General features: G+C 47.6%; 2 protein-coding genes across 2 annotated transcripts in view; both read right to left on the bottom strand.

The window, feature by feature from the left end:
• Window positions 1–969, bottom strand: part of LOC131264953 (FH1/FH2 domain-containing protein 1-like) — a 46,446-nt gene extending 45,477 nt beyond the window's left edge. Inside the window, exon 1 of the mRNA XM_058267215.1 lies at window positions 959–969. Within this exon, the coding sequence (XP_058123198.1) occupies window positions 959–969 (11 nt within the window). The remainder of the gene's footprint in view (window positions 1–958) is intronic.
• A 1,216-nt stretch (window positions 970–2,185) lies between these two features.
• LOC131264952 (serine/arginine repetitive matrix protein 2-like) lies at window positions 2,186–26,507 on the bottom strand. Its single transcript, XM_058267214.1, has 4 exons — window positions 26,487–26,507; window positions 18,650–23,076; window positions 18,545–18,563; window positions 2,186–2,230 (listed from the first exon to the last, which is right to left on the bottom strand). The coding sequence occupies exons 1-4, from the start codon at window positions 26,505–26,507 to the stop codon at window positions 2,186–2,188; spliced, it is 4,512 nt and encodes a 1,503-aa protein (XP_058123197.1).
• Window positions 26,508–27,736: the final 1,229 nt, after the last annotated feature.

The following is a 27,736-nucleotide window of genomic DNA, read 5'->3' as shown; positions in this document are numbered from 1 at the left end:
AAGGCACCCATACACGTGTGCAACTTGATACGGGCCGGCTTACAAAAGACGAGGGGGGGGGGGGGGGGGGGGGGTGAAAGGACAGACGGTGTGGTCGTCGGTCGGTGTTGACAACGTCAATCCCTGGCACAACTACCACTGAACGGTAGTTTTTCCTCGCCGCGATAGGAATTGCAACACAGAAAGAAGGAAGAAAAAATGGCTGCCAAAGAGATGTATGTTCGCTGCGCTTGCGAGTAACTGTAAGGTACCACTATTCGCAAGAGAAGGAAAACTGCGTACTCTAATTACACTCCACCGATACGAGTTGGTTCCTTATTAAGAAGGGCAAGTGTTGAGTATGTTCGGGAAGGAATGTTTATGGTGGATATTCTCCCAAGAATGTCGCAAGGTTAAGATTTCTAACGTGGTTCAGACGCCCCGCGTTTGAACATCAATTATGCAGGGAAATTGCAAGATAAATTAACGGAAAATTCTCTTTTTCTCACAAATTACTCTAGAACTTTCAGTGAAAACATTTCTGGTTGCTTTAAATTTTTGTTTGACAAGCCGAGGTGTTCATTTTAAAAGAGAGGGCACGAATTGTTGTAAAAATCGTAGGAAAAATAGCAACGTTCAAATGTAAAACGAAAAGGCACCGTGAATAAGAACACAACATTTTTGCTTCAAAACAATATAGTGTCAAAAAAACTGGAAAATGTCGAAAAAGTCACAAGGTTTCGACTAATACTGGAAAATCATCATCATTTGTTTGTTTCAGGTGAAATTTAATTTATAATTCATAGCAAACACATTGTAGCCATTTTACCTTGTTTAAGTACGGAAATTCCAAAGCATTGGACACATCAGGTCGAATAATGTATATATTTAAAACTAGGAACAGCCACTGCGACCAACCCTATCGATCGTCGATCGTTATCCACACCCTTGGCGTGCGTTCGCGTAAACCACGCGATGCTTAATTATCATGCAAAAATAATCGCTCACTGGCTGGAGGCGTGCAACGGCACGGCGGTGCATATAAGGCAACCTTACAAAATGCGACCGGCTTCCTACACGCATCAGCTGATTTAAGTGACACGCAGACACACAGATGGGTTTGAAGTGCACGTGAACGTGGCGTTGCAGTGAACGGAAATTGTTGTAAATGAGTATGCGATAGTTCATCGCACACAAAACCCGCGTTGCTTTAACGACGTTGCATCATCTTTAGGGAACTATTGAAAGGCGATCGATCGCAGCTAATCTGGCCTGAAGAAGGGAAGATTAACCATTACCACAGACTCCGCGAAGGTTTTAGTCTTAGATGCATCCGAAGAATCATCCCCACAACCGCAAAACGCTACAAACGGATCCGATCGGTTCGCCAACGAGGCGCAACGAAACGGGGCCAACAGAGGGAAGTTGATACTCTTTCTTCTCGCTAGACATTCCGTGTTGTTGATGTTGGTGTTGTTGAGGAGCAAATAAGCAAGTAAACCAAAAGCGGCCCAAGATGTCTCGTCCGGCGCTTCCAGCAAGTCGGCTTGAAGATAAAAGCCACAAAATTACACACATGCCCGGCTTAATTGCGCAGAAAATGTATATCGATCAACGAGCTGGCGCCGTTTGAAGGCCGCACGCGGTTCGAAGGTGGTTCGTTACAAAATCGATACTCGACATGTTTGCGCCACCTTTCCAAAAGGTGCACCGGCGTGCGAAAGGGGGTACAAATATAATTATAGCAGTCAATTACTATCGAAGATTGGATGAATTTTCGTGCTGCAGTTCCTTGAAAAAGATCAACTTTGTTAATCCTTAATTAAATGAATGTAAAAGTTATAGGAATCAATTCAAAATATACATATAGTAGAAGAAAACCTCATAAATAAAAATGCAGCTAGGAGAGATAAACCGTCAAAACTAACAACTTAATTGACCTTATGACATTCTACAGATTAAAGTGCTGACAGGCAGCAGAAACTGTCCGAGATTCTAGCCTTAGCCGGGGGTGGTTTTCCCACTCGAAGCCCCACTCGGGAACTCAATTTCCAAACTCTTCAACCGACCTCGCCGAGATTTATCTATCGCTCAACATCTCTCTACCCCTTCCCGCCTTTTTTTATGCAGCTCTAAAAATATGCATAATCCGGGTCGAAAACTTTTCCGAACATTTCGCTCGCTTCCTCTTTTGGTTCATCCTCACCTAGGCGCCCCCTGTGCACTGCGCCTCCACCCACACCAACTTCAACTGGAGGGGCGTAAAGTGAAGCGGATTTTCAGTTCAATTTCCACAACTTGCCCTCTCTTCGCTTCTCTTCTGTTTGCCGATCAATTATCGCTTTCTGGTCACGTTTTGGAATGACGCCAGACGCCGCAACATTTTGACGCAACATACATGCTCGATCGCACACACACACACACATGAATACACCCCGTGGGGCAGATGCATGTATGCATATTTGCCGGGATTGTGGATTCTGGCGGTTTTGACCGTGCGTACTTACTGCCATGCCCAGCCCAGCTTCCTTTCGTGTCCGGGACATCCCGCTCTCTTCCACCGGATTGGACACTATTGAGACATAATGATTTTCACCACCTCCCCACCGGCCAACCATAAAAACCGCCGACCCTGTTAATACCCTGCGGCGGTGGCGCTTTGCATAATTATAAATTTGGAAGCTCCCAAGCGCGTACTCACCCCGGCCGGGCATAAGATCGGCCACCGCTAATGGAATATTGGTGAGCGGCGAGCGAACATTATCGCCACCAACAGACCGAGCCGAGTACGGGGCCGTCCATTCATGGATCGAAGGGGTTAATGAAGTGAAAAATTATGTGAAAATAAATAAAGGAAAACGGCCCATGTTGTTCGTGGCGCGAGGTGAAGATGTGTAAACTGTAGGGATGTTCAGTTTAGTGACATAAACGGACAACGCTTCATCACCTTCATGTAATTAAGAACCTTTGGCAACAGTTTGGTCTCTTTGAGATGAATCTGTTTTTTCCAAACATGACAATGAAAAGAAAATTAAACGACAACAGTTTCTCGGATCCGATACGTGACAAACAAAATATAATTGTGTTATGTCAAATTTCATACAACGAATAATCTTCTAATAAAGGGGGAAAATAATATTTCTAATATTGAAAGGAAGCAGCATCATTTCTAACTGCACCACATGATAATCCAACAGCATCAGTTGATTTTATAATACGATCATTTTAACTATAGCGATGTCAATTGAAATGAGAATCGCAGCATTTTAAATTATAAAGCCGATATAGGAGCTTGAGTGAAAAACCCTGCAATAAAAACATTGCGAACGAAATGTTTAAAACAAAACAAAATTTAAAGGTGGTTTTCAAATTATAAATTTTACTTTTTTATGGCTAATACGTGAGCCATTTTTTCCATGTTTTAAAACGCCATTATTTTTAAAACGATCTTATACTTGAGGAATGGAGTTGTTTTGTTTTTGAGACTAATTTTTTGAACAAAGTTGCTTTGAACTAACAATGTTTTCCTCCTAGCAAATGATTTATCTAGAGCATGCAGTGTTAAAGCTTGCCAAATCCCAGATTTTTCACATCTTTACGACTCGAAACAACAAGGTGTGCTGCAATTTGCGCTCGGAAATCGAACATGATTCATCGCCAGCGCCAAGAAACAACGCGGCATCAACGTCTTCGGCGGCCTTCGATGCCGAGCTAGAAATCTAAATTCAACGTCGATCAAGCGTCGATCAACAGTGTGTGCCTGAGTGTGTGTCTGTGTAAATTTATTTTTCTTCAGGAAGTATTACCAGAAGAAAAGCGTTCCCTTCCTTTTTCTTTCTCACATTCGTGGCAAGGTAGTTCCCCCGAAGAGGGTCTGATAAAGTGAGAATGCAATAAAAGTCGAGCGCGGCGCGGGACGATCGTCGGCCTGTCGATGGACCCGGCATCGACATTCTTCAGATTCCCTCTTTCTAACCTCTTAACACCTCGCGGGACGGGCAGAGATTCTTGACCGTACCGAGACGAAGGGCAACTCCTAGCTCGCAGCCAGCGTGTACGACACGCCGACGGGTGACGCATTACATATCACGGAGACTGAATCACTCATTAGCTGCCCGTGGATTGTTCCACGCACTTTCCACCTGCCGTGACGCGGTGGAAAGAACCCGGTTCCCTTCGTCGACCGTAAGGACGGTGGTAGGCATAAAAAGGCGTCCCGGCGGCAAAAGACGGGGAAGGCAGAACAAGAAACAGACCCTAGAGGTAGCATTCCGACCTTTCCGCGTTCACCTTTTCCAGCGCGTTCGTTCCATCTCCGGCGGGCACTCGTCTCGTCTCTTGTACAGTGTCACAGTGTCGGCCAGTTTCCTATCCACCGATCCGTTATGGTCGCGTTGGCGCTATGGGAAATGAAAAACATTCCACGCGGGGCAGGGGAACGCACCGACACACAGGAAGGAAGTCCCAAAAGCAAACAAACTATCCATCGAGCACCAGCGTCGGCCACCGGTTCTATGATCTACGCCTGGGAACGGAATCGAGCCGTTCTAGACACGGGAGATCCAAGCCGTTTCGATCGCCGAGGACTCGCCCTCGGGTACGGTAGGGTTCAAATTAAATTTAATCATTAGTTCCACCGTCGACAGTTCGGTACCGAAGTCCTACGAACCGTTTTTTCCTCTGTCCCAACCATTGGCCCATCACTGGAGAGGCAACACGCTGGATTCTTTGTTGACTTTTTTCGTTCTGCGTCGATCGACATCGCGCAAACAGCGCGTCATGATTTAGAGATCAGATGCTCGGTTACTCGCGAAGATGATCCCGAAGGAGGAAAAACACTAAATGAAGATATTGCACGTGAGATATCGTGGCAGGAGAGATTCATCTGAGCCGCTCAGGTTCTTCATGCTCAGGTCTTACGACAAACATTCTACTTTATCCTTCATTGCGCTCGATGGAAGAATTCAATGGGAGAAAAAACAGCACTTCTTTCCCACGCCCAAGAAGTCAATGTCTTTTTGTACCGGGATTCTTCAAAAACTGCAACAAGGTTCGTTTCTTATGTTCTCTTGACGTTTTTGCTTATGCTACAGCTTTTGTTTTAAGTTTGTAAGACAAATAAAATCATTTGTTATTGTAAAAATGATTTTGAAACAAACAAGATCGAAGAATATGTTCACAAAAAACAAAAAACCAGGAAGTTATTTTCATGTCAGAAAAGCAGCTTAGATATCCAACAATGATGACCACATAGTATGAACATTCCCCCAATTACCCTGCGTCACTGCAATGTCTATTGCTTTATAAACAGCGGACCAATAGCTCGTGATCAACATGGGTAATAATGTTTAAAAATCGATTAGGGATGATGTGCGCTCCTTGCTCTGCTTTCCCTTGCGTGATTACTATTCAATAATCCTAGCTCATGGCGACAAACGGAAGGAACAGGATTGACACGAACCAGTGGTACCGGAATGGAATCAAATTGTCCGATACCCTCCTTGAGTTGATGAAATGCAATGAAACACTAGCGAAATACAAAAGTGAACACGAGCCGGAAAAATTTGAGTTAAACCGAACAAAACCAAATTCTCTAGATCTACGTACATTGGATGGGGTACAAATGGGGAAGTGTAGAGAAAGTTTCCTCAAAACAAGAGAGACAAGAGAAAGACAAAAAAACCCACACCGGGCCAAAGTTAATTACTTGCGGGTAATAACAATTATCCGTGAAACCGTGAACGAAAGAAGCTATCGGGTGCAAGAAGTTAAAAATTTGAAGAAACAGCGAAGAAACCCCTTTTCAACAGATTGTCAAAAATCATGCTGAAGTCAAACGAGAGAAACGGAAAAGAAGCAAAACGAACCCTCACCGATGGCGTCATGCGGTAGCGAGATAGATAATTCCCGATAGCTGTTTCTTGCTTGTTGTTTGTTTTTATCTTCGAGTGATGATGTTGACCAGATGAAAAGTGAAACGTAAACTTTCTTACACTCTCATTGGCTATGCCTGTATGTTCTCGTGTTTTTACGGTCCTCAAATAAAGATCAATGCTGTTTTTTTTTTAATTTAATTTATAGGTCATGGCGAATCAACAGTTTGCTTGGTTTGCCTTAAAGAAACCCTTTTAGAAATCCTTACATCTGTTAGTTTAAAAATTGAAACCGCAAGCAAGGAAGTATTAAGAGGTCAAAACACATGCTAGAGACAACACACCCGCTTAAGGTATTGTGGTCAGCGCTTCCAGGAACGTGCTCCAGAAGACATCCATTTCACACCATTGTGTTGGCGGTGGCCACCGAAAACGCGTCACAGGAACCGTGACCGTGCATCGCGAGAAAGTGGTTGAGTTAGATGTGTGTGCAAGCCCTTTCTCCTGCGAACCGGAACGACGCGTCGGGGAATGGACTTGTTTTCCCAAGGTGGCGCGACAAAAAATCCTTTGCCCTTCACGCTTCCCTTGCTGCGAGCGCCGACGGACCTCGAGCTGGTTCTTAACCCTCCGGTGGTCGCTGGAATCACCGATGGATGGTGTGGAATTTACAACGTGTAATTGAATTTAAATTGTTGTTCCTGCACCAGCGCGCAGTAGGTTGTAATGATGCGCTGAAATTACACGCTGCTCGCGAACTAAAGTGAACCTTAAATTCTTTCCCAGCAGGGTTTTGAGAACATTCCGTAATGGAGAACCGTCCCGGTTGTATTCTTATCCGTCCAAATCGTCAAGCACCCATTAGGCCGCGTGTGCCACAGAATTATCCACGAGCAAAGGAGAGTTTAACTCGTAGTCACGATAGTCTCGCCCTTTACCTCAGCTATTTGGGATTATTTTATCTGCTTAGTGGTTTAATGTGGACGATGAGTCAGAATGCAACTATTTGGCTGGACTTGTCCTCTAGCAAGTATTGTGAATGCCACCATAGAAGCCAAAGGGAGATAATGGGCGTGTTGATGCTCACTTTGAGACACAGAACCTGTTCCCAAATATTTGTTTATTTATCGGATATTCCGGAGATGGTACAATTTATGAATATCCACAGTTTTTAAGTAAGTTGTTTATCTCCAAGGTAGACAAAGTGTCAGAAATGGTATACGATTATCCGCTGATCGTGTTAAGATTCTTATCGAAGATCTAACGATAACCTACCCTAGCGTCATGTAAAAATTACCTGCGAGCCGCGTGTTAGACTCACACGTAAAACGGTAAGACAAACCTTCTCGGAAAGCATAAAACCAATATTTTACAGCATTTGCTTCATGCAAGTCCACCAAACTTTTTGTCCCGGTTAGCTTACCCCAACAAAGTGGCAAAGAGGTCGTTCCCAGGGACCGGAATCCGGAGGGCAGGAATGACTGACTGACTGACTGGGGTCACTCCGACCAAACCCAAGATCAAGGCGATACGGAGGCGATGTTACGTTATTTAGGTTTGAAGCAACTCTATCAGTTTCATTTTCATCGTTTTGGCGTTTTGTTTTGGCTTTCCACCATATTCTGATGTCATCAGTCACAGTGCACAGCCAACACACAACCACCCGGGAGTTCCACTCCTCCATCCCCAAAATTCTCCTGCATCAGAACGTTGAAGAGATTCTCCGAAGACGAGCGTTGGCAGCATGAAATTATGCAAACGAATTCCCATGAAAAAAGAGCATAAAATTGGTAGAAAAATGATTTCGATCGTTCCAGCCTGATGACAATGGCCACCTGATGGCACATAGTGCCATCACTAGGGAGGCGGGAAAAAGGTGAACACGGTCGGGATAAGGTGGGTAACCATCCATGACATGGAAATTAAAATATCATTTGCTTTACGGTCGATCGTGGAGTCGTGTACTCCTTGGAAGATTTATATGTGTGGTTCCTCTATTTTGGAAGGATTAAAAGGCTAGTTTTAAGGCAAAAGGTTATTCATTGAACTACTCCCCCACTCCCTTTTGTAAGTGACCCCTCCGGCCGACGGAAACCAATGTTTTCCCGAGGATCTCCTGCTGGATAGATCTCATTTGCAATTCAAAGCAGTCCGTTTCCCATATGACCATAAATTCCTAATCCTCTTCACTGCACTCTCCCACGACCGGGAAAGCGGTTGGAGCCCCGGGGATGTAAGAACGAAGTTCGCAATGACCGACTTCCGGAGCCGGAGATAAAACCAGTTGTGCACGGTGAAAGAGAGAAACACCACCACTACAGGAAGCCAATCGAACCCTTGCGAAGTCTAGAACGTACGCCAGCGGAAGCCACTTTCGATCTAATGCATCCGCCCTCTCGGCTGAAAATGGCCACCGATGGCCAACGTGGTTCCATCGGGCGAAGGCCACCGCGTCTCCCGCGGGAACACGGCGCTGCGCGGTGATTGCTTTAATCGCGCATTAACCGACGGTGCCCATTATCGGGAGAGGATAATTTTGACGAGTGATTTAATGTTTTCCCTCCGCGCTACCTGTTGTGGCGAGTCGATTTTAATGCTCTAATCAACCTTAATTACTCTTCCGGCCCCAGTAAATCCTTTCGATTTCCGCAAAAGGATGAGTTGTAAAATTTGGTCTGAATGGTTTCTCGATTTCCATCGCCGGCACTGCCCATTCATTACCCGAAGTGCAGCATTTATTCTCTTTCGTGAACAAACTGTTCTGAAAGATCAAAACAGGTAGCATTCGAAAGTATATGTTTTGGGTTTCCGTGAATTGTATGGCTTAGGACATTGTGCTAGCTATTGAAACATAATAAACGTTTGTTTATTACATATTTTTATTCATTTAAAGCATCTTTAGAAATCGACTGACAAAAGAAAAATAAACCTTCCAATCATCAAAACAATTGTCGAATATGCAAAAACGATTTCATTGAAAACGTTATCGTAATCAAAATGTTTGTCATACTAAGTATATGTTGAGTACTTAAGAATGGTTGTAAAAAAATCCTGCTGATGTTATGTTTGTTTTTACGGTGTGTTCAATTTCTGTTTGTTAATAATTTACGAAAGCGAGTACAGTTGTGTTTTCAATTCAACAAATCGAATTGTTCGAAGCAAAAAAGGAAAACAATTTCAGTTCTGAAAGCCCTTTTGCTCATTTTGTGTTACATTTCCACATTAATGACAATGTCCGCGAAAACACGGCGAAGCAGTTTTGTCGCTTTTTATTTCCTTCCACGCTCCGGAAAGCTTCAGCTGTATCCATATGCAACAAAAACGGCCCATCGCCAAACTGACGCCATCATCCATTGGCCCAGGGTATCAGTTTTCATCAACCGCGCCTACCCCATTCACCTACATCTCCTCCCGCCCTCCCCCACCCTTCGGCTGGTCATATAATTTTCATTTTTCTGCTCGATTGCTTCCTTTTCAATCGAACGGCCAATGTTTCCACCCGAACACCTCATCATTCATTATTCGGCCGTCCATTTGGTCGGGCGATTCAATCGCTCAATTTTTTCGGGGCCGTACGAAATTATTTTTCCTTCCCCCTCAGGTTGTTTTTCCCTGGGTTCGGTTCCACCGACGGTCGAAGCCGCATGTTTTATCCAACGGTTGCGCGCCGCACCGCAGGGGACCATTCTGCAGCGCTTCCATGCGTTTTCGGACATGAATATTTCATTACAGCCGCCTCAGGTCTGGTCGGCATTGCCGAAGGATGCTGGAGTATCCATTTAAGGCTCTTTGGAAGGGATACACACGAGCGAGAACAAATGCTTTCCGTCGGACAAGCATCGTCACCGGTTGTTGTGTGTCTATAGGCGTGCGCGTGTGTGGGGTTTATTTTTGAGACACCGTCCAGCTGGCCAACGGACTGTCACACGACGGACGTTAGGCAAAGCCGAAAAGAAAAGCCTCCCCGAACCGACCCAGCCAATTTGAGTTCTTCCACTCGATTGCCCCAAAAGAAGGAATCAAAGTGCTCCAGCAGGTACCACCATTCCAGAGGACTTGCTCTGGTCCGTAGGTCCAAACCTCGGACGCCAACTGTTACACATTGTTCGCACACACAGGCGCAATCTCATCCTAAACCAGAACAGGTTTGGACCGCGCCAATCTCGGACCGAACCACAGCGACACACTGCGACGCTGGCCGCTTTCCGAGACGCCCTAAACCTGCTCCGGGGAGGCGGGGAAGGGAAGCGATTCTTGGGCGCGTCGTCGTTTATTTTACCTCCATTGGCAACTCGTTTGCCTGTTTCGCTCACCGCTGGCGCTGTGGTGGTGTTGCAAAAACGGCAAACGCGGCCGGGGACGACGTGAAAGATGGAAGATAGCACTGTTCCGTGTGGAACACCTTCCGCGAGCTGGTGTTTCGCCTCTAGCAAACCGGGCAGTGTCTGACGGCGGACGCAAGGACGGACCGATTCCGCCGGTCTTTAGGTATGTACATATCCACTCGGCTGAGCCCCAGTTGCAGCGGTCCAAGCTGGCCGTGCTGTGTGTATGTGCCCGTTTTTTTTTGTTATTTGGGTTTCTTCCCATCGACGGCGCTCGAAACCTGTTTCCCAGCAAATCGCGCACGAAACGGCGTCGCTGTGACCTGGGAACGTTGTTCCCGGCCGGTACATAAATTGAGGCAGCGCGAATGTTTATTCTTATCAATGAACGGGTCGTTCGCTTCAGCCGGGTTCGGGAGCTAAGTTCCCCACCGAACGGAAGCATTAAGCAACGTTCTGACCTTGCGAATAGCCACCAGGGAGCAGGAGCCACCGGGAAACATTCAGAACTTCTGGGATCTGGGGAAAATCAATAGCTCCCTCAGTCTGGAGCTAGTCCGGTTAGCAGGCGAGGTCCAACGGCACAGTTTCCTAGCGTGCGACACCGTTGGACACGCAACAATCGAGCCAGCGTTACGATAGACTCGACTGGACTAGTGGTAAACAAATCCGCACCCAAGTTCAAGACCATCTCGAGCGAGGGGGTAAGACCGAAACCAGTCCGGACCGGTGGCAAAGCAGCGGCCCTGGGAAGAATCGGATTGAATTCTTCGCCCGAACGAGCAAAGCGCGGATCGCGAATGTGACGGCGCAGCCGCATCGATCGATAAATAAGCCATCGTTTCCGGATGATGGGGTTGAGGTTTCGCGGTCGTCCAGGCGGGGTTTTGGGTGGCGCGAGGTATTATGATCTGATTTGGACGCTTGTGGGTCTTTGTTTTGGTTTTGCTTCGTCGCACGATCGTTCGGTGGATTAGGCAGGGGAATGAGGGCGAGCCACAAACCGTGGAGCGTTTAAAGCAGGGAGAAGTACTGGTTTAGACTAGGGGAAACTATCCGGGCAGAATGCGTAGCATTTCATTCCTCCCCCCCCCCCCCCCCCCCCTCCATCCCCATGGATGGAGTCTGCAGAGGTCAAAGGCACCATTTTTCATCGATCCGCATCCGTGAAACGAGCAAACTCTGCGAGCTACAGACCTGCACCGACGGGGCGGGTGGGAAAAGGAAAGAAAACCAGACCGTTGTGAGTACGTTGCGAATCGGTTGGGGCTTTCTCTGGCATCCAATTGGCGTAAAAGGGCACCGAAGGGCATGGCACGCGGGCGGAAAATGAACTTCTTCTTGCTTCTTGCAAAGCCCGGACTGCAAGCCCGGGCTGCAACGTGTTGGAGGCAAAATCTCGCGCACCATTTTCCACCGAACCCCGACCTCGCTTACAAACGGTTAGCGGTGAGGTCTCGGTCCCGTTCGTTTGTTTCGAGACCAGCGAGTTCGAACGGCTAAACGGTTCTTGCAGTCGCAAATGCTACCGCCAGCGCTGGCATTTTCGTGTACAACCGTACCTGACGTGGAGCTATGACGACGAGAAGACACGTAGTCCCGTCCAATGGGATATCGGCGAAATTAATCTACCAGCTCGAGCGCATAAATCAATATTCTCCCCTCGATCCTCAGCGTTGCTCGTTGATCGTTGGCCGGGATTAAATGTCAATGGTACGGTGAAACACCGGAACCGGTGCCAGCATACTGTAAATATTTATACCTCAACAGGTGTCTGCATCTTTGCCTCTTTACGTCCCATATTTCATAACATAATAGACGGACTATTTCTACCCGCCTGTGTTGATGCCCGAAATAGCTCGAAAGATTTACATTTCATGAGCCATGACTCTTCAGTTCAAAGTAAAATTGACTTAAAATGTAAAATTTTGTTTTTATATGCTTTTAGCCATAAATTTATAGCCAGGAGCCATAAATGCTTCCAACATTGCTCGTTAAACAAACAATAAATTAAAATTATTGTAGCCAATATTTTGAAATCTCCGCAATTCTATTCATTCACTCAACAGAACGATTCCCTTGAAGAGTTATTTGCGGCACGTAACTGATTAACAAATCAAATTTAAATATTTTGATTTGATGGAATCAGAAACATTGTATTGTTGTATTAATATTTTCCATAGAGATGTTCATCATATATTTTCATAAAGATGCACACAGATTTTTAGGACTACTTCGAACTAATGAGCCTATCAAACTATCATTCTAGATAAATAAAAACGAAAGTTTTGTAGAAAAAGAAGTCTTTTTAATTATATTACCAAGTTCGTTCCCTTTCAACGTCACTTTATCTATAGCTTTGAATTTTTTTCCACCAAATTCCACTATGACAAATGCCCCAAAAATGATGGAAGCTACAAAAAAGTGACACTTTTTCGGCGAGAGCAATGTAAAGAATGAGCAACATCCGTAGTGTCACTATTGGTTTTTTTCTCCTCGTAAGCACACATTACCTTCTGTGAGGTTCGGATAGGAAAAAAACCACGCGACGATCGCAAAGATAACTTTATCTTTTGCCCGAAAAATGTGACGCCATGGTGCTAAAAAGGCATAGTTTTTTTTGTTGTTGTCAACCCCATGGAAATCGGTCCCTCTGGTGTTGGTTCGTTTCGACAACACAAAAAAGTGTGCAAATAATATCGGTCGTATCGAGCACGATAACGCGCGTATCCACAGGAAGGGATAGTTTGCGGAAAGTTGTGTTTTTTTCGTTCACTGTGCCACTTTATTATCACTCCGGCGAAGCAAGACAAACCTGTCAACAGGGAGAAAGGCGAACCGTTGAGTGCTGCCTGCCACCACGGCCTGCTAGATGGCAAAATAATTGGCCACTAACTGTACCGACCATTTTGTGAACCGCTCGCCAGGCAGCCAACCGTGTATCGGTCATGACACCGGTTCTAACTGCCGGCAGTTCGAGCTCAGCTGTTTGCCTTCGCGCGACCGGGAAACGGTGTTGTGGCGATGGCGTCTGGCTTATCGCCGGCTGGATACACGTCTTTCTCTCGGTGGACCTGATCGGTGGTGGCTAGAATTTTCAATTGCTTTCTTTTTTTTGCGTTTGCTGCCCGAGTGCCTGTTCACAGTGCATATAATTTAATTTCCAACACACGTTCGGTGGCGCCCGGGCCGAATGCGAGGAGAATGTACCGGCAGCCCATGCCACGCTGTCCTTCTGTGTGGGCATGAATTCTTAAACGCCACGCAAACACCGGATTCGTTGCATGTATTTATGGGACCAGTACCTCGGGTTGTTATGCAATACTGAGGTGCGTTATCGATTTTCGCTTTAAAAGGTACTCGAAATCGTGTAAAACCCTCCTTGTACCTTATATAGTACCCTACTTTTGTTTTTGTTGAAGCAATCCGATCGATATCCAGCGAACCAAGTGACCTTCACATTGCATTCCTCTTATAAAGCTCCGAAAATCTCAACATTGCCCATGGGGTCGTTAAGAACATTCGTCAGAATTTTATTCTCCATTCCATTTCGTTGTCGTTAATGTTTACTTTTACTTTTCCAGTTGGAGATGGCAAGATAGGAGAGAAAAAACCCCCACAGAAATAGCTCAGCCATCCATAACCAACTCTTCTAGGCACACTTCGGGCCAAAAGTGATGGTAGAGGGTCGAAGACTTACTTCACGACAAGGGCCGGACGGTGTGCGAATTTCGTTGTGAGCACCGGTATTTTCAGATACACTGTCCACGATTCGTCGTTTCACTTTTTGATGGTCAAACTTCACGCAATCCGTTCTGGCTTCCTTAAGATGTTGTATGATTAATCACCGATGTTTAAAAGTAGGAGCGCGTTGAATTTTGTTAAGGATTAATCTAAACCCTTTTTGAGCTCTTCACGAAACTACGAGGTAAGCGTGATGGTCTTATAAATTCCTATCGTAAAATATGTTTCTACTTTTTTATTACACTTTACTGCTTCTGCATTTGGATTCCACACCTTCGTAAGTGGTCCGAGCGCACAAGGGATTTTTTTAAAGCACGATCACACAACTTGGTAAGAACTTAACGGTTTAACGGTGTAAGCCCCACAGCATTCACTGGATAAATCAAATTGAGGAACAAACCAAGATCACATAGAACCAAACAGGAATCGATTTTCACGTTCTTTCCACTTTGCTTAGCACTCGCGCAGCAACGAAACCATTATGCGAAGCTGCCATTCGCTGCAGCCACCTCGCGAGGGGTAAAGATGGCTGTCTTCGTTTTCTTCTACCCTTAAGCCGTACGATCCACTGCTCGAGTCCTTTTCGATCACGCTTGGCGGCACCAGCAACATCCACCCAAAGTTTCCGCGGCAACGATCGCACGGCGACTGACTTAACGGCCCGGTTGAAAGGCCGGAAAGCTTATTGCCCGTGCATTTCGCGGTTTTCTCTCTCGCTCGCTCGTACTTTCGGTCTCGTTCTCGCTCTTTTCTTTCCCTTTTTTCTTAGCATTTTCTTACGTCCTCTCTTTCTCTCTTCTTTGGGTTCTCTCTTTCTCCCTTGCTCCGTGCTGTGCGGATCGATCGATGTTGCGCTTTCCTACTCGCTCTTACTTCGCTTGCGCTCTCTCACACGCCAACACCATCCATCGCTGGCGGACGGCTTGCCTTGAAACTAGTTTTCCATCCTCCCCCAACACAACCAACCCCGGCTACACGACCCGCCCTCAGCGGCACTCACCTGTGTAGGTCACCTCGCGGACAACGGGGTGGATATTCGACTCCAGTGTATGTTGCTGTGTTGGTGCAAACAACACCCCGGCGAGGGCTTATGCACGGCTGTTTGTTATGCTCCACAAGGAGCCAGCGGAAGGGCACCCGTGAGGACGGGGTGCGAAATACAACCCAACCAGTCTTTGGCTGCGTTATGGCCAACCCCCGGGGGACCACGCACACCACTCGGGCAGCATGCCGGCTTCACTATAAGTAATCGAAGCTGCAGCTGAATGGCCTGAAAATGGTTTGCATGGTGCATTCCGTGCTTTTTGGGTACCCAATTACGGTCCCATATTCAAAGACAATAAATAAAGTGTAAAAACTGGTAACATCAATCCTGGCAACGGTGAAAAATAAGTTACATAAATCATAATTTTATTTAACAAGTATGCTGAAGGTCATTTAGCTACCATTATTGTTTATGAACTAAGCCATTAAAATTAATTTAAAGCAATTGGCAATTCAACACGAAAGTTTGTTTTCTCAGAGTAAAAAAAGCCATAAAACTTGCACTAAATTTGAATGTAAATGTAAACTCTCAAAAATGAGAAAAAAGTTTTCAAAATAACAAACCACAACAACCTTCTTTTATGATCGCTGTGATAGTCGCAAAACCGTTACGACCATTGCACATTGTGAACAAAGCTGCATCTGCAAGACTTCCACCAATACAAGTCAACGTTCTGCCTAATGGTGTCTCCAAAAGTGCATCTCTGCAACCGAAGGTTGGCGCACTTCGAACGCTACACTTCTAAGGAATTCGTTAGACTCCTCCTAAAAGGCTAATCGCATACAGGACCTCCAATTGGACACTCGAAAGGTTTCCTGAGCCCCAAATCGTACCATCAAAGGTTACGTTAATTTGGGGGTAAAACCAACCCCTTCGGGACACACTCCCCCCACGGGGTGGAGGGTGGTTTTGGCAAAAACGAACGCGTTCCGCACACGCGTTGGTGTGAGTTGGAGTCGAGCTGGTTTTTTTTTGGTTTTTTGCAAAGTTTGCTCACTTTTGCACCGACTTCCAAATGGCGCACCGTACCGGCCGCAAACATTGTAGCCATTTGAAGGCCAACAAAGAAAATGATCATTCGCGGCAGCTTCGGTTTCCCTCTGTTTGTCGACCCCCCCCCCCCCCCCCCCCCCCCGGCATCGCTTCCCCGACCGCTTGAAAACGAGAAACCCTCCTTCCCGAGTGAAGCCGAGGAGAGATCAAATATTGACCGTTTCGCGCACAAGTCTTAACGTCTACTCGGGGTTACTTCTACCACTGACGCATCCCGCAGCAAAAGGGACTACACCGTGAGTGTAATCCAACGTTCCCTGGGGGTGGCGGGCACGAGCGGCAATGTTTATCCACCGCCGCTTTGTGGATAGTGAGTCAATCGGTGTAAAGACACTGCGCGGAGTTTCTGGTCGGCGCTGATGAAATAATGACTATTTTTAAACGATAAAATTACCGAAACCCGAACTGGTGATAGACTCCCTCGCCTCTCGGCCTTCAATGGACGGCGCAACTTTTGCACGCGTTGAAATGATAAACGCGCAAAAACGCCGCTCCAGAAACATGTGGTTCCCTGTTGACGTCAGAGGTCGTTCGACATCTTCCCCAAATGTGATCGTGTGTTTTAGCTGAGTCGTGTCCATTAAGGCACTACCGTCGTAGTTAGGGGGGAAGCGCGTGCAAGTAATTTCTATTAAGATCTCAATTGATACAATTAATTACACAAAGTGTCGATAAGGAGAGCTGCCATATGAAGAGACAGTAAATTTGAAAGTTTGTTATTTACTCATTTCATTTTAAATTGTTGATTCGGAGGATCATTCGACTATAATGATCAACAATGTGCGAATATACCTTAGTAGGCTCAGACGATATACAGTAGACTATAATTTCATCAAAAAGTTGTAGAAATCATCAAGTATATGTTCTAATTAGAAATCTTGTACCTTATACGCTTTTCTTTAAATTTAATTTTATAGTGGTTCCTTAAAAACATCCCCATAATTCAATGATCGCGTAGATGCGATTCCCTTTGAGTGTAAATTAAACCTTTTGATTCCTCATCCCGCTCTGCTGCTTTGAGCAGGATCGATTTCAGCCTGAAACCCCAATTCATGGTCGTAAATCCTGCGGTGCATGCAAATATTTCACGCCTGCTGACTTTGCACTGCCGACCGTCGCGCGGATTGCGAAACGGGTGCTCCGACGTAAGCTGAACCGACCCGACGACGGCGCAGTAGATCTCGCGGATAAAAAGATGATGCGCTGTTCCGGAGTGATTTGTGTGACGCCCGTACAGCATGCCACCATCCGAAACTGTCACCCTGCGGAAGGAGCTGTCCGTGTGCTGTGTGGTCGCAAAGTGCTTACGGTGAAATGACGAGGACAGTTGGATGCATGGATCATAATTCCGGCAGCCCTCATTCCGATTTACATACCGGAGTTTCCCTGACGTTCCCTGAGTGTCGTGTTTTGCTGAGAACGTACGGGCGATTGGAGTCAACGACCGGCGGCGTTGAAGCAGGAAGTAGTTTCGAGTGCCATAATGAACAATAGGTTGGACTAGATCTTTTCCAACCGAATTAGTAAAATGTAATAAATTATTAAATAACATCAATTATTAATGTCAACATAAATTCAAAAAATATTGAGATCAATTTGTTTCCAATTCCTTGACAATTTTAACTCGATAAACAAATAAAAAATGTCAATTAATTATCATAAATTGTATATTCACAAATTGGGGTATCCGTATTTGCTCCAACAGTAATAGAAATAATTTGCCTTCTCAAAAAGGGATCGAATCTATAAATCGATAATATATTCTACCAACAAAGGTTGGAAGAGAGAATAATTTGTAAATAAAGCAGAACTTAATCAACTTCTACTAAATTTAATCAACAAAATATACCAAGTTTTAATGTTAAAATCTTCAAACTCAGCTTCACTGAATTTCTACTGCAAGTACATATTTCACCAATATTAGATATTCAGATAGAAACTTTGGGAAGTCAAATTCAGTCGAGAAAACCATGACTCAAACAGCAGAATTCTAAAACTTAGAAACGAACGTACTGACGTACTCTTTGCTCCACTATTGGTACATCGCAAATGTTTCGGTCCGAATCGACATTACCCGGCGGAAACGTTAGGTTCGCTTCCCGCAGAGCGAACCAGAACCATAACCACAGACCCATATCGCCCACACCAGTGGAAAATTGGCGCAGGTGGTGATGGAGATGGTCCGTAGCGTCCAAACCGCGTCCCGTGAACCATGTACCGAACGGTCGGAAGCCGAATTTCGCCGTTTGTAGTTCGCGCACCAGTTGAATCGTGGAAATCAAAACACACGCCCGGCGCAGATGCGGATCATTGCAGTGTGGAGCGGTGAGTGTAGAAGCGTGAGATAAAAATAAATTCTCACCTCTCGTCGGAACGAGGCCCGATCGAGTGTGAGATGAGCCGGTGAGAAGCAGCACGTGTTTGTCTGCTTTTGTCTTGAGCCGCGAACATCGACCGTGGACCGCGTGTTCGCGATCGCATGGCGGCACGGAGGTTGTGAATGTGCGAGCGTTTTGTTTACTTACCGACGGTTGTGTTTGTGATCTGCAATGGGAAGAAACGAAATAGTGGTGAGATTTCCGACCGAGCCAAGACACGAACCAGTTGGTGAGTGGTGAGTTTCGTCTTACCTGTTGGCGCTGGCGTAGTCGATGAACTGCGGCGTGCTGTCGTGCACCCGGACGTCCTTCGGGGTGATCTCCTGCAGGCCGTCCATGATGAACATGCGGTCCATCATCGGACTGAGCGGGTGGCAGGATCCTCCCAGCAGATCGTCGATGTTGGTGTGGCGCGATATGAAGATCGGTGATTGAGTTTCCTTGCGTGTCGATGAACCGACGGGCGGAACGGTCGTACCTTTTTCCACGTGGATTGCCGGGGCCGGTGACACACTGAGCGCCGAAATCGGCATCGTGGAGGGAATGTTGTCGTACGGGGACGCTCGACCGGATGGGCGGCTATCCTCCACCCCTTCCGGACTGGCACGATCACCCAGCGGAGGTGTTTCGTCGATCTGCTCGATCGTAAAGTCACCGGTCGGGAACTTTGGCAAACCAGCGACAAAGTTGGTGATACTCTGGAGCTCCTGCTCGACCTGCGCCTCAATGTCCGCACTCTGTTGGTCCGCTTCCTCCTCGCCGTGCTGCTCCACGAAGGAGGAAAGCTTACGCGGACTTCCACCGGACTCCTCCGTACTATCGCTCGCCATCCACCAGGCCTTCTCGCCCGATTCGACTCGGGTGATGCGGTACTTGGTGGGGCTGGTCTGCTTGGCGCCCGATTTCGAGTTGAAGCTGTTCGAGCGGCTCACCACGTTCGACTTCGAGCCCGACCGGGACACGGGAGCGTCGGAGGTCTCCAGCATCCACCACGGTTGCTCCCCGGACTCGACGCGAGTAATCTTGAACGGTTTCGCCTTCACCGGGCTACACTCACGCACCGACTCCGCACTTTCACCATCATTTGGTGCCCGAGTTTCGGCGACCGAGTCCAGCTCGTTCACTTTGTCCGAGCTGTACAACCACCACGCCTTCTCACCGGACGTCACACGGGTGAGCGTGATTCCCTGGCTGCGAGGTTCCGGCGTCGGTTCTTTCGACGGTTCCTTCGAAGGTTCACGACTTCCGGAAGAGCTGCTCGGACTGCTACCGGAGGATTGCTCCTTGCGTGCGAGATCCGCCATCGCTTCCTCCCACCACGCTTCATCTTCCGCTTCCAGCTTGAACACCGTGTAGCCCGGGCTCTTCTTGCCAACGGACTCTGGTGTTTGCTCCTTGCTTGGTTCTTTGCTCGCCTCACCGGAGCTCTTGGTGGCCACGTTTTCTGAACTCTTCATCCACCAGGCACGCTCACCCGATTCCCCCCGCGTAATCCTTATCGGACGGAACGGACTGAGCGTCTGGCTTTCGAACAGACTCGTTGCCGTTGTACGACCATCGTCAGTGACATTTCCCATGTTCTTGCCCTCCTCTTCGGCATCACCAGCCGACAGATCGTTCGCATCTGGTTCCAGCTCCGGTACCGGTTTGTTTCCCTCATCTGAAAGCCACCACGGTTTCTCACCGGATTCGACACGCCTTATGCGATAGGTGAAACTGCGCGCGTTGGGGGGCGAGTCCTGCACGGTGGCCGTCTGCTGGAAGGTACCCGACCGTCTCCACCAGGTCGCTTGCTGTAGATCCGATTTATCGCCACCGTCCCCTTGCTGTTCGTCGTCGTCCTCTTCCTCCTCCTCGCTGGAGTCATCCTTTATACTCTCCATGTAGTGCGTGCCCGCCTCCCAACCCGACTTCCCACTGGGATCCGCCACCAAGCTGTCGGCCATGCTGGTGGTGCTAGCGTTGTCATACCAACTGCCTGGGCCGCGGTTCTGGTTGTTGACAAACGTCGTCGCCAGCTGGATCGCACGCATGAGCAGCTCGTTGTTGGCGTTGGACGCGTCCGTCGCGGCACTCGCCTCGTCCAGCTCATTCGCCGTCGTACGCGTGATCGACTGCTCCCGATCGGTGTCGGCTCCCGACGACGCACTGCCAACGCTGGTATCCTCCGAGCTGGCCGAGGCCGACCGATCGGAGCGTTTGACCGGTTTGGTCCCGTTCTGCTGACGGCCCTGGGGGATTCGACTGTTCGATCCATTCGCTTCCACCAGTGGAGTGGCCGTTGCGGCCGAGGAAGAGCTCGTGGTGGAGCTCGACGATCTACTTGACGACGAGGACGATTTCCTGGGACGCTCTGGAGCGGGTCCCATGTTTAGGGCCGATTTGCGGAAGTCCTTGTTCGCGATGGACTTGACGGGCGAGGGGCTATCCTTCGCCGGTACAGGTGGAGGTTTTTCGGGTGACTTTTGCTTGGGAGGCGTCTTTAGCTTCACTCCCGGACTGCTTCCCGTCGACGAGCGGCTCGTCGTTGACTTGGAGCTGTTGGACTTCGAAAGGCTGAGCTCCTTAACGCGAGCGGCCAGCGTGGACAGTTCGCGCTTCTCCGGGACGTCACTCTTCGACGAGCTGACACTCGTTTCGCGGCTCAAGCTCGGGCTGTCCCGGCTGTACCGGGAGGAAGCGCTCGAGTACCGCGTGTACCCGATGGTGGGTGACGATGCCCCGGTAAACGGCGACCAGCTGCGTGCAGACGGTTGTCCATAGCGGAGGTACCTCGTTGGGTCGTCCAACCGATCCGACTGTACCTGCTTGTCCGCCGTTTCGACGGGCAGCAGCTGCTTCTGGATGGTCTTCTCGATCGTTTTGCACATTTCTGCCCGGCGGGCTCTCAGCAGCGGTGTCGCACCGGGTGGCGTTGGCGATGTTCCACGAGTGACCAGCGTCACTTCGATGAAGATTTTCGGCTCCGGTTCGACGCTGCTCTCCGTTTCCTCGGACGATTCCTCCGACGAGCTGGTGGTGGCAGTTTCCGACGAGCTCGATCCTTCGCGCTTTTGATCCTCACAGGGCACGGCTCGCGGTTCGGGCGAGAAGATCTGACTTGCCGTCAGCGGTGACGAACACTGTGACGGTTCGCGGGATTGGGAGTTCAGTCGCAGGCGAGACGAAGGTCGGCTGGTGCGAGCCGCTATAGCTTCACTGGACGTCATGTAAGATAGCGCCATGTCTCCGATTGGACTCTTGGGGATTGGACTTGCGCTGGCCCCGAACCGGAGTCCACTGTTTGTTCGGCCGTAAGGCCGATAGGCACTTGTTCCACCCAACCCGTACTTCTCCCGTACGGACTCGGCTGGACTTGGTTCCCGCGAGGGTCGGCGTGTCACCGTGGCTGGGCTTGGATCTCTGCTGCGTCCTTTGCTGATGCTGATGGCGGGACTAGGATCGCGTGTCTTTTTGCCTGCACCTAGAGTGGGCGTTTTCAAACCACCAGCTTCGTTACCCGTTCGAGACATCCGGCCGGTAAGATTGCCCGTGGATTGCCGTTTCGCATCGGCCGGACTTGGATCGCGCGACCGTAACTTGCTCGCTGGGGTAAATGTAGGGATTTTCTTCGACTCCGCCGGACTCGGATCGCGCGAGCGAGTTCCTGGTCCAGTTTTGATCGTGATGGAACTGGTAAACCTCTGCTTCGGATCGCCCGCGGTACCTTGTTTGGGCAATTTGGACTGCTGCAGCGGAGCTGGGCTAGGATCGCGGGAACGGGCCGCCGTAGCAATCATCTTATTGGCCAGCTGTATTCGTCGCTGTTCCGCCGGACTCGGCTCTCGAGAAGTTCGCGTCCGTACCGTGGGGCTGGGATCGCGCGATCGTGCCCTTCCTTGCGCAAAGGATGTCCCGCTGGACTGTCTCCGGTACTCATTGGGAGCGTTTTGCTGGGGCAGTTTCGATCCGGACAGTTTGCTAGCTATCGCCAACGCGTAGCCTCCGGTGCGTTTCGGTTCCACTGCCGGACTCGGATCCCGGGAGCGTGCCTTTTCTGTAACCGTCGATGCCACCGGGCTCGGATCTCGCTGTCTCGGTCGGGCTGCAATCGATGTGGACGAGTTTGTTCGCGTTGCCGGACTCGGTTCGCGTGACTTATCCCGTGCCACTCCCGCCCGCCCGTACCTTGTGGTGAAGGTGACTGGCGGGGCATTGTCCTTTTTCTGCTTCAATGTTCCAGCATCCTTACTGGCGGGTGCTCTCCCACCAGCCGCACTCTTAGCGCCGGCCTCCTCCGAGAGATCCTTGGTCGAGCCGTACTTTGCGGCAATCAGCGTGGACTTCTTCAGCGGCGTTGGTTTGCTCTCCTTCAGCTCCGCCTCGAGCTTCTTGGACGTTTCGATCAGGCGCTCCTTCTCGCGATCGCGCTCCTTTTCCCGTTCCTTCTCGCGCAGCTCCCGCTCCTTGCGGCGCTCTTCCTCCTTCGCTTTTTCCCGCTCCCGATCCTTATCTTTTTCGGCGGCTAAATTCGAGTAGCGGCTGATGAAGGATGACACGGTCGAGCTCGGCGGTGCGGTCGATGCCGTTGTCCGAGGCGTTCGATACGTGCCGGAGGTGTATGACGGGCGGTAGCTGCTTCCGGTGCTCGTGGAACTCAACGAACCGAACCGGGAGGTCGACGAGGGTTCGGTCGAGAACTGGAAAGATGAGTGGAAATACAATGCAATCAGTAATTTTTCATGATTAAATGGAGACCACTGTAAAAAGCTAGTAAAAAACAATTACGGATTATAAAAATCAACATAAACTTACGCTTAAAAGATGTACTAAGCATTTTACATAACAAAACATAACATAAATTATTTTAATAAAACCAACAACAAGAACAATTCACAGCGTACAAAATGTTGGGGATAATATTATTTGGTTAGTTATCGAATATGGATTATTAAGGAACATTTAAACAATCAAATAAAATAAATAACATTACCATCCCAATTAGTTATGGTTCGTTCAGACCCAGAAAAACACTTCAAATAAATTGGTGTCAAAATATAAATAATTTATTATTCACAAAGGAACATAAAAGAGATTTCTGCATGCAATTTTGATTCTAGAAATACGTTATGGTTGACAAATGGTTGGATTTCTCGCCTGAATTCATGCTTAGAACGCGGCTGTCTGTTTTGCAATGCAACGAAAATGCAGCGGAAGTGGTAATCAATCACTTCACGTTGGCTCGCAAGCGAATATGCAATTTGTGTCCTGAAACACGGCTACCATTGAATGCGAAAACGAAACGTGAATCTGGCGCCATGTTAGATTCGGTTTCCCCCTTGGGAATCTCAATCGAAGGAATGAAATGCTGCTTCTCCTTTCCAAGGAGCAATTAACAGTGTTAACCACTCGTCACCTAGTCTGCATGTACGGCATCGACGTTCGGGGGACCAAACTAAGCCGGTTGAGCGTCCTGCGTGCAAGGCACGCTGCCACCGGCTACAACCATGCGGGAAATCTCGAAGCCCTTTCGCACAGAAATAGCACAGAGAAGAAAAACAAAACCGCGCAGGCAAGCCAACCTGTCAATCAACTGGCGACCAACCACGTCCAAGCGTCTGTTGCGATAGTGGCGTAGATCGATGCTAGCCGTGACGACAGTTTGTCGCCTGGTCGAATGCTCATCCGCAACCTGCAAAAGTCGAAGCCAAAAGCGCACGCAAACATTGGCATCGAAATTGACGCAGAAGATCGTCGAAAGGTTTCGTCGACCGAGGGGGGTGGAAACAGGGACACACAAGCGGGTCGGAGTGATAAGGGTTCGACCGATCGAGTTCAGGGTGGACTGCTGCGTAACGGTGTTTCGAATTCCGAGGTTTGGTGGAAAGCAAATTATTTTTGATAACATTGAAGGAAAGTGTCACATCAAAACATTTAAAGGGAATTAAACACGTATCTCAAACAAAGGACCACAGATAACGGAGGAGAACGTCGAACACAGCATATAAAAATCACATTTAAGGGGCAACAAATAAGGTACATTGGGGGGAGGGTTCACAAGACACTCGAGCAATCCCTTTTCGGGAGACTCCAACTCTCCATAATACGTACTCTAGAGCTTCGGTACGAGCTTGGAAGACTCGACGAGTTGGCATATGATGATGAGGCGCTTGAGCTATAGCTGGACGATGTCCAAGGATACTGAAATGGACCGGAACAAATGGCTATGAGTACTAAACATTCGGGCAAACTTCCACTCTATACCATGTTTTGATCTCTGGAAGAGTTTGCTGTCTGTCTCAATGTTTGAGTTTTATGGCAAGTAACCAATACTTTAGATAAGAAATTAAGATTTTTAATTTATTCAATGTATTTGTGTGTCCGTTGTGTATATATTTTTATGTGAATTGTTAAGATGGAATAATTTGAAATGATTAAGTCATATTATTATTTAAATTGAACTAATGATTTATTTAAGCAAAGTAATATATTGTTTGGGGTTTTGGTGAGTTCTTTTAAATGAAATACTGTCCATCAATTTTGAGAGCGGAGAATAAACATGTTCACAAACTTTCCCACCCTACGCAATATTTGCACAAAACGTCCTACAATCCTAAACCTATTTATCTTCTGCCAGCTGCAATAGAACTTAATTGCGGTGAATTTTCTAATGACTTACAAGTTATATATAGTAGCACCACACCGCGCCGCGCATGACCTGTTTTCATTCGAAAGTGCAATTAACAGGGTTTACACACAGTTTGCGGCACGAAGCACCGTTCGCATCCTCTTCGCAAGTGGTGCTTGTGGAGAAAAGATGCACTCTCAGCACTTCGTTAGCGAATGCATCAGCTTCTTGAGGATTACGAGGGCCGTGTTTGATGTACTCAACCGGCCTAACGCCCACTCGGCTGGCGAAAAAAAAACCCGACGGTGAAGAATAAAACCACGTGTAAACAATTCACGCAACGAATCGCTTTGCATCCATCAGCGCCATCACGTTTTACGAGCATTCGCAGTGGTTCGCGTTCGCCAGCGCTTATGGAGGGGTAAAATCCGTGTCACTGCCCCGTTCGGGTGCTGGTGGTTGGAAAACGTTCTGATTTTTCAAAACACGCTTCCTAGATGCACATGCCTGCACCGTTCGAGGAGCATCGAGAGAGGATGGGAGCACATTTTACAGACGTGCATGGACTTTGGTCGGACGGCGAGGAAAAACAAACTCCACCAGCGAAGGGCGCCCCGTTCGGGTGAGTGTCACAAATTCCGTCGCTTACGAGCTGACGGCGGCTCTTCCCGATGATTCATAAGTCACGCTGCGAAAACGCGGGCGCTGCAGTATGCGCATGGTGCTGTGGGCAGCGGGTTTTCCTTTCCCCGAATGGAAACCCGATGTGGTCGGGTGGAAAACGTTCTAAAATAGGAATATCGACTAACTCGAACGATCCGTGTGTGATGGAAAGAGGGTTTAGGATCGATCATTGATTCGAAATTGGTTGACGATAAATTTGGACCAAGTGTGGATGCCTTTTCCTTTTGCGTCCCTAGGATGGATTTCTACATATATGAAACTATCTCTGTTTGTTCTATGCTAGGTTTAAATTTATCATCTTTTTTTAAGTTCTAAGCATTAATTTTACCTTAATTTTACTTTACTTTAATTTACTTTAATTTTACTATTGTGTAGAAGAAAGGTATGAATTTAGTTCTTATCTGATTGAAACCATTTTTCTACTCGACACTGATGTTCAACATTCTAAAAAGATATTATATGTATGTTTCTGCATTACGTCTTCCAAATAAAGCATATTCCAGTATGTCTTTCAAGTTCTTATTATTTATTGTCCTTGTATGATGTTCACATCAAATAAAAACTATTTCGATGTATTGTCTATTGGTCTATGTGTTCAGCTTTGATCTTTGTTTATGCAATTACGTCTGCGTTGTGTTTGTCCTCTGCTTACCCGATTTTGTAATAAGCAATGTAAGTATTTTATTGTTAGTGTTCCAATAACTCAATTCAGTTTAAATTTGGCTACTTCAAACACTTTCAAAAAGCATTAAAATAATGTTTTACTTACGTTTGCTCGCTTTCAAAACAATTACTTACGTTGTAACTTCGATACGACATTTTGCTGTGCGTTTATGATGCTTGGTGATTGTCCCAAAAATGATGCTCACTGATGATTTCTCGGACGTTTCGGCTAGCATGGATTAATTTCTTTTGCACTGGCCTGTTATGCAACACTTTCACGATCATTTACAATTATTTGTGTTTGTTCAGCTCCATCACCATTCTTAGAGAACTTAGGCACTTGGGGACCTTCGATCAAGATTGTACTTTGCTAAAACTTCACAGAAACAATATAATGTTGTGATTTTCGTGTAAAATTTCGGTTGTTGGTTTCACGAAGTATTTTTTTTAATAAGCATCTGCATGAAATTCGATCACTTCAACCGGTTCACCGCGCCACCTCCCGCTACTTAACGCCACGGGGAAACGTCAAGAATCGAACATTTCGATTACAAAATCAACACGTTTCGAAAACTATTTCGCCCACTTGTTGCATCACACCCTTCACGATATTGAACGGCCACCCAGCGTGTTTGGAGCTGCTTCCCCCCGCTGTGGCGTATCGATTGGAACTGTTGGAGTTTTCCCTTCCCATGCGAGAACGAAAACGATTTTTCCACAACCAATCCACCGTGCACGATCTCCACCGGTGGGCAGAACACTCACTCACTCAATCACTCGACTCGCTGGGAAGAAACCAGAAGTAATTTCGCAAAACCCTTTCGATGCGCTATCTATCACGCGGGATGCCCGGGGAATGTTTCGCCATGTGCGGACACGCACACTCAGCTGCGAGGAGGGGTCTGCTCAACCGCGGAGCTGCCCTTCGAGGCCCTCCTAGGTGCACACTCGGTCGGCACACGGTCTTCGTAGACACTACTAGCACTACGTGATGCTAAGCGGCTAGAACCGAACTACTTCCAGCAAGCCACGGAGAGGAAAGCGAATCCGAATTTTCACTCGTCACAGGGCACACACACACACAGGCACGCGCACGGGATGCTGGGTAGTGTGTTAGTGAAGATCTTGGTGGTGATGTACCCCAAATGGGACCGCGTTAACTCGCACTGGCTGCGTCTCGAGTGGACTAATTCGCTGGCGCAATATTATTTTTAGATTCTTCCTACGTTTTCACTCGTGGATCTTCTGATACGCCAAACACGACGGGAAAACACACACACATACACACAGTTTTTGAAACTGACAGTTCGAAAGACCGAAACACTGACACGCAGGAAACGCAGGTACGCACATCCTCTTCGTCGCAAGAAGGTTCTGCAACATAT

The sequence above is a fragment of the Anopheles coustani genome, chromosome 2 (assembly GCF_943734705.1).
Source record: "Anopheles coustani chromosome 2, idAnoCousDA_361_x.2, whole genome shotgun sequence".
In the NCBI taxonomy this organism is placed as follows: Eukaryota; Metazoa; Arthropoda; class Insecta; order Diptera; family Culicidae; genus Anopheles; species Anopheles coustani.
This window is presented reverse-complemented; position numbering and strand designations above follow the sequence as displayed.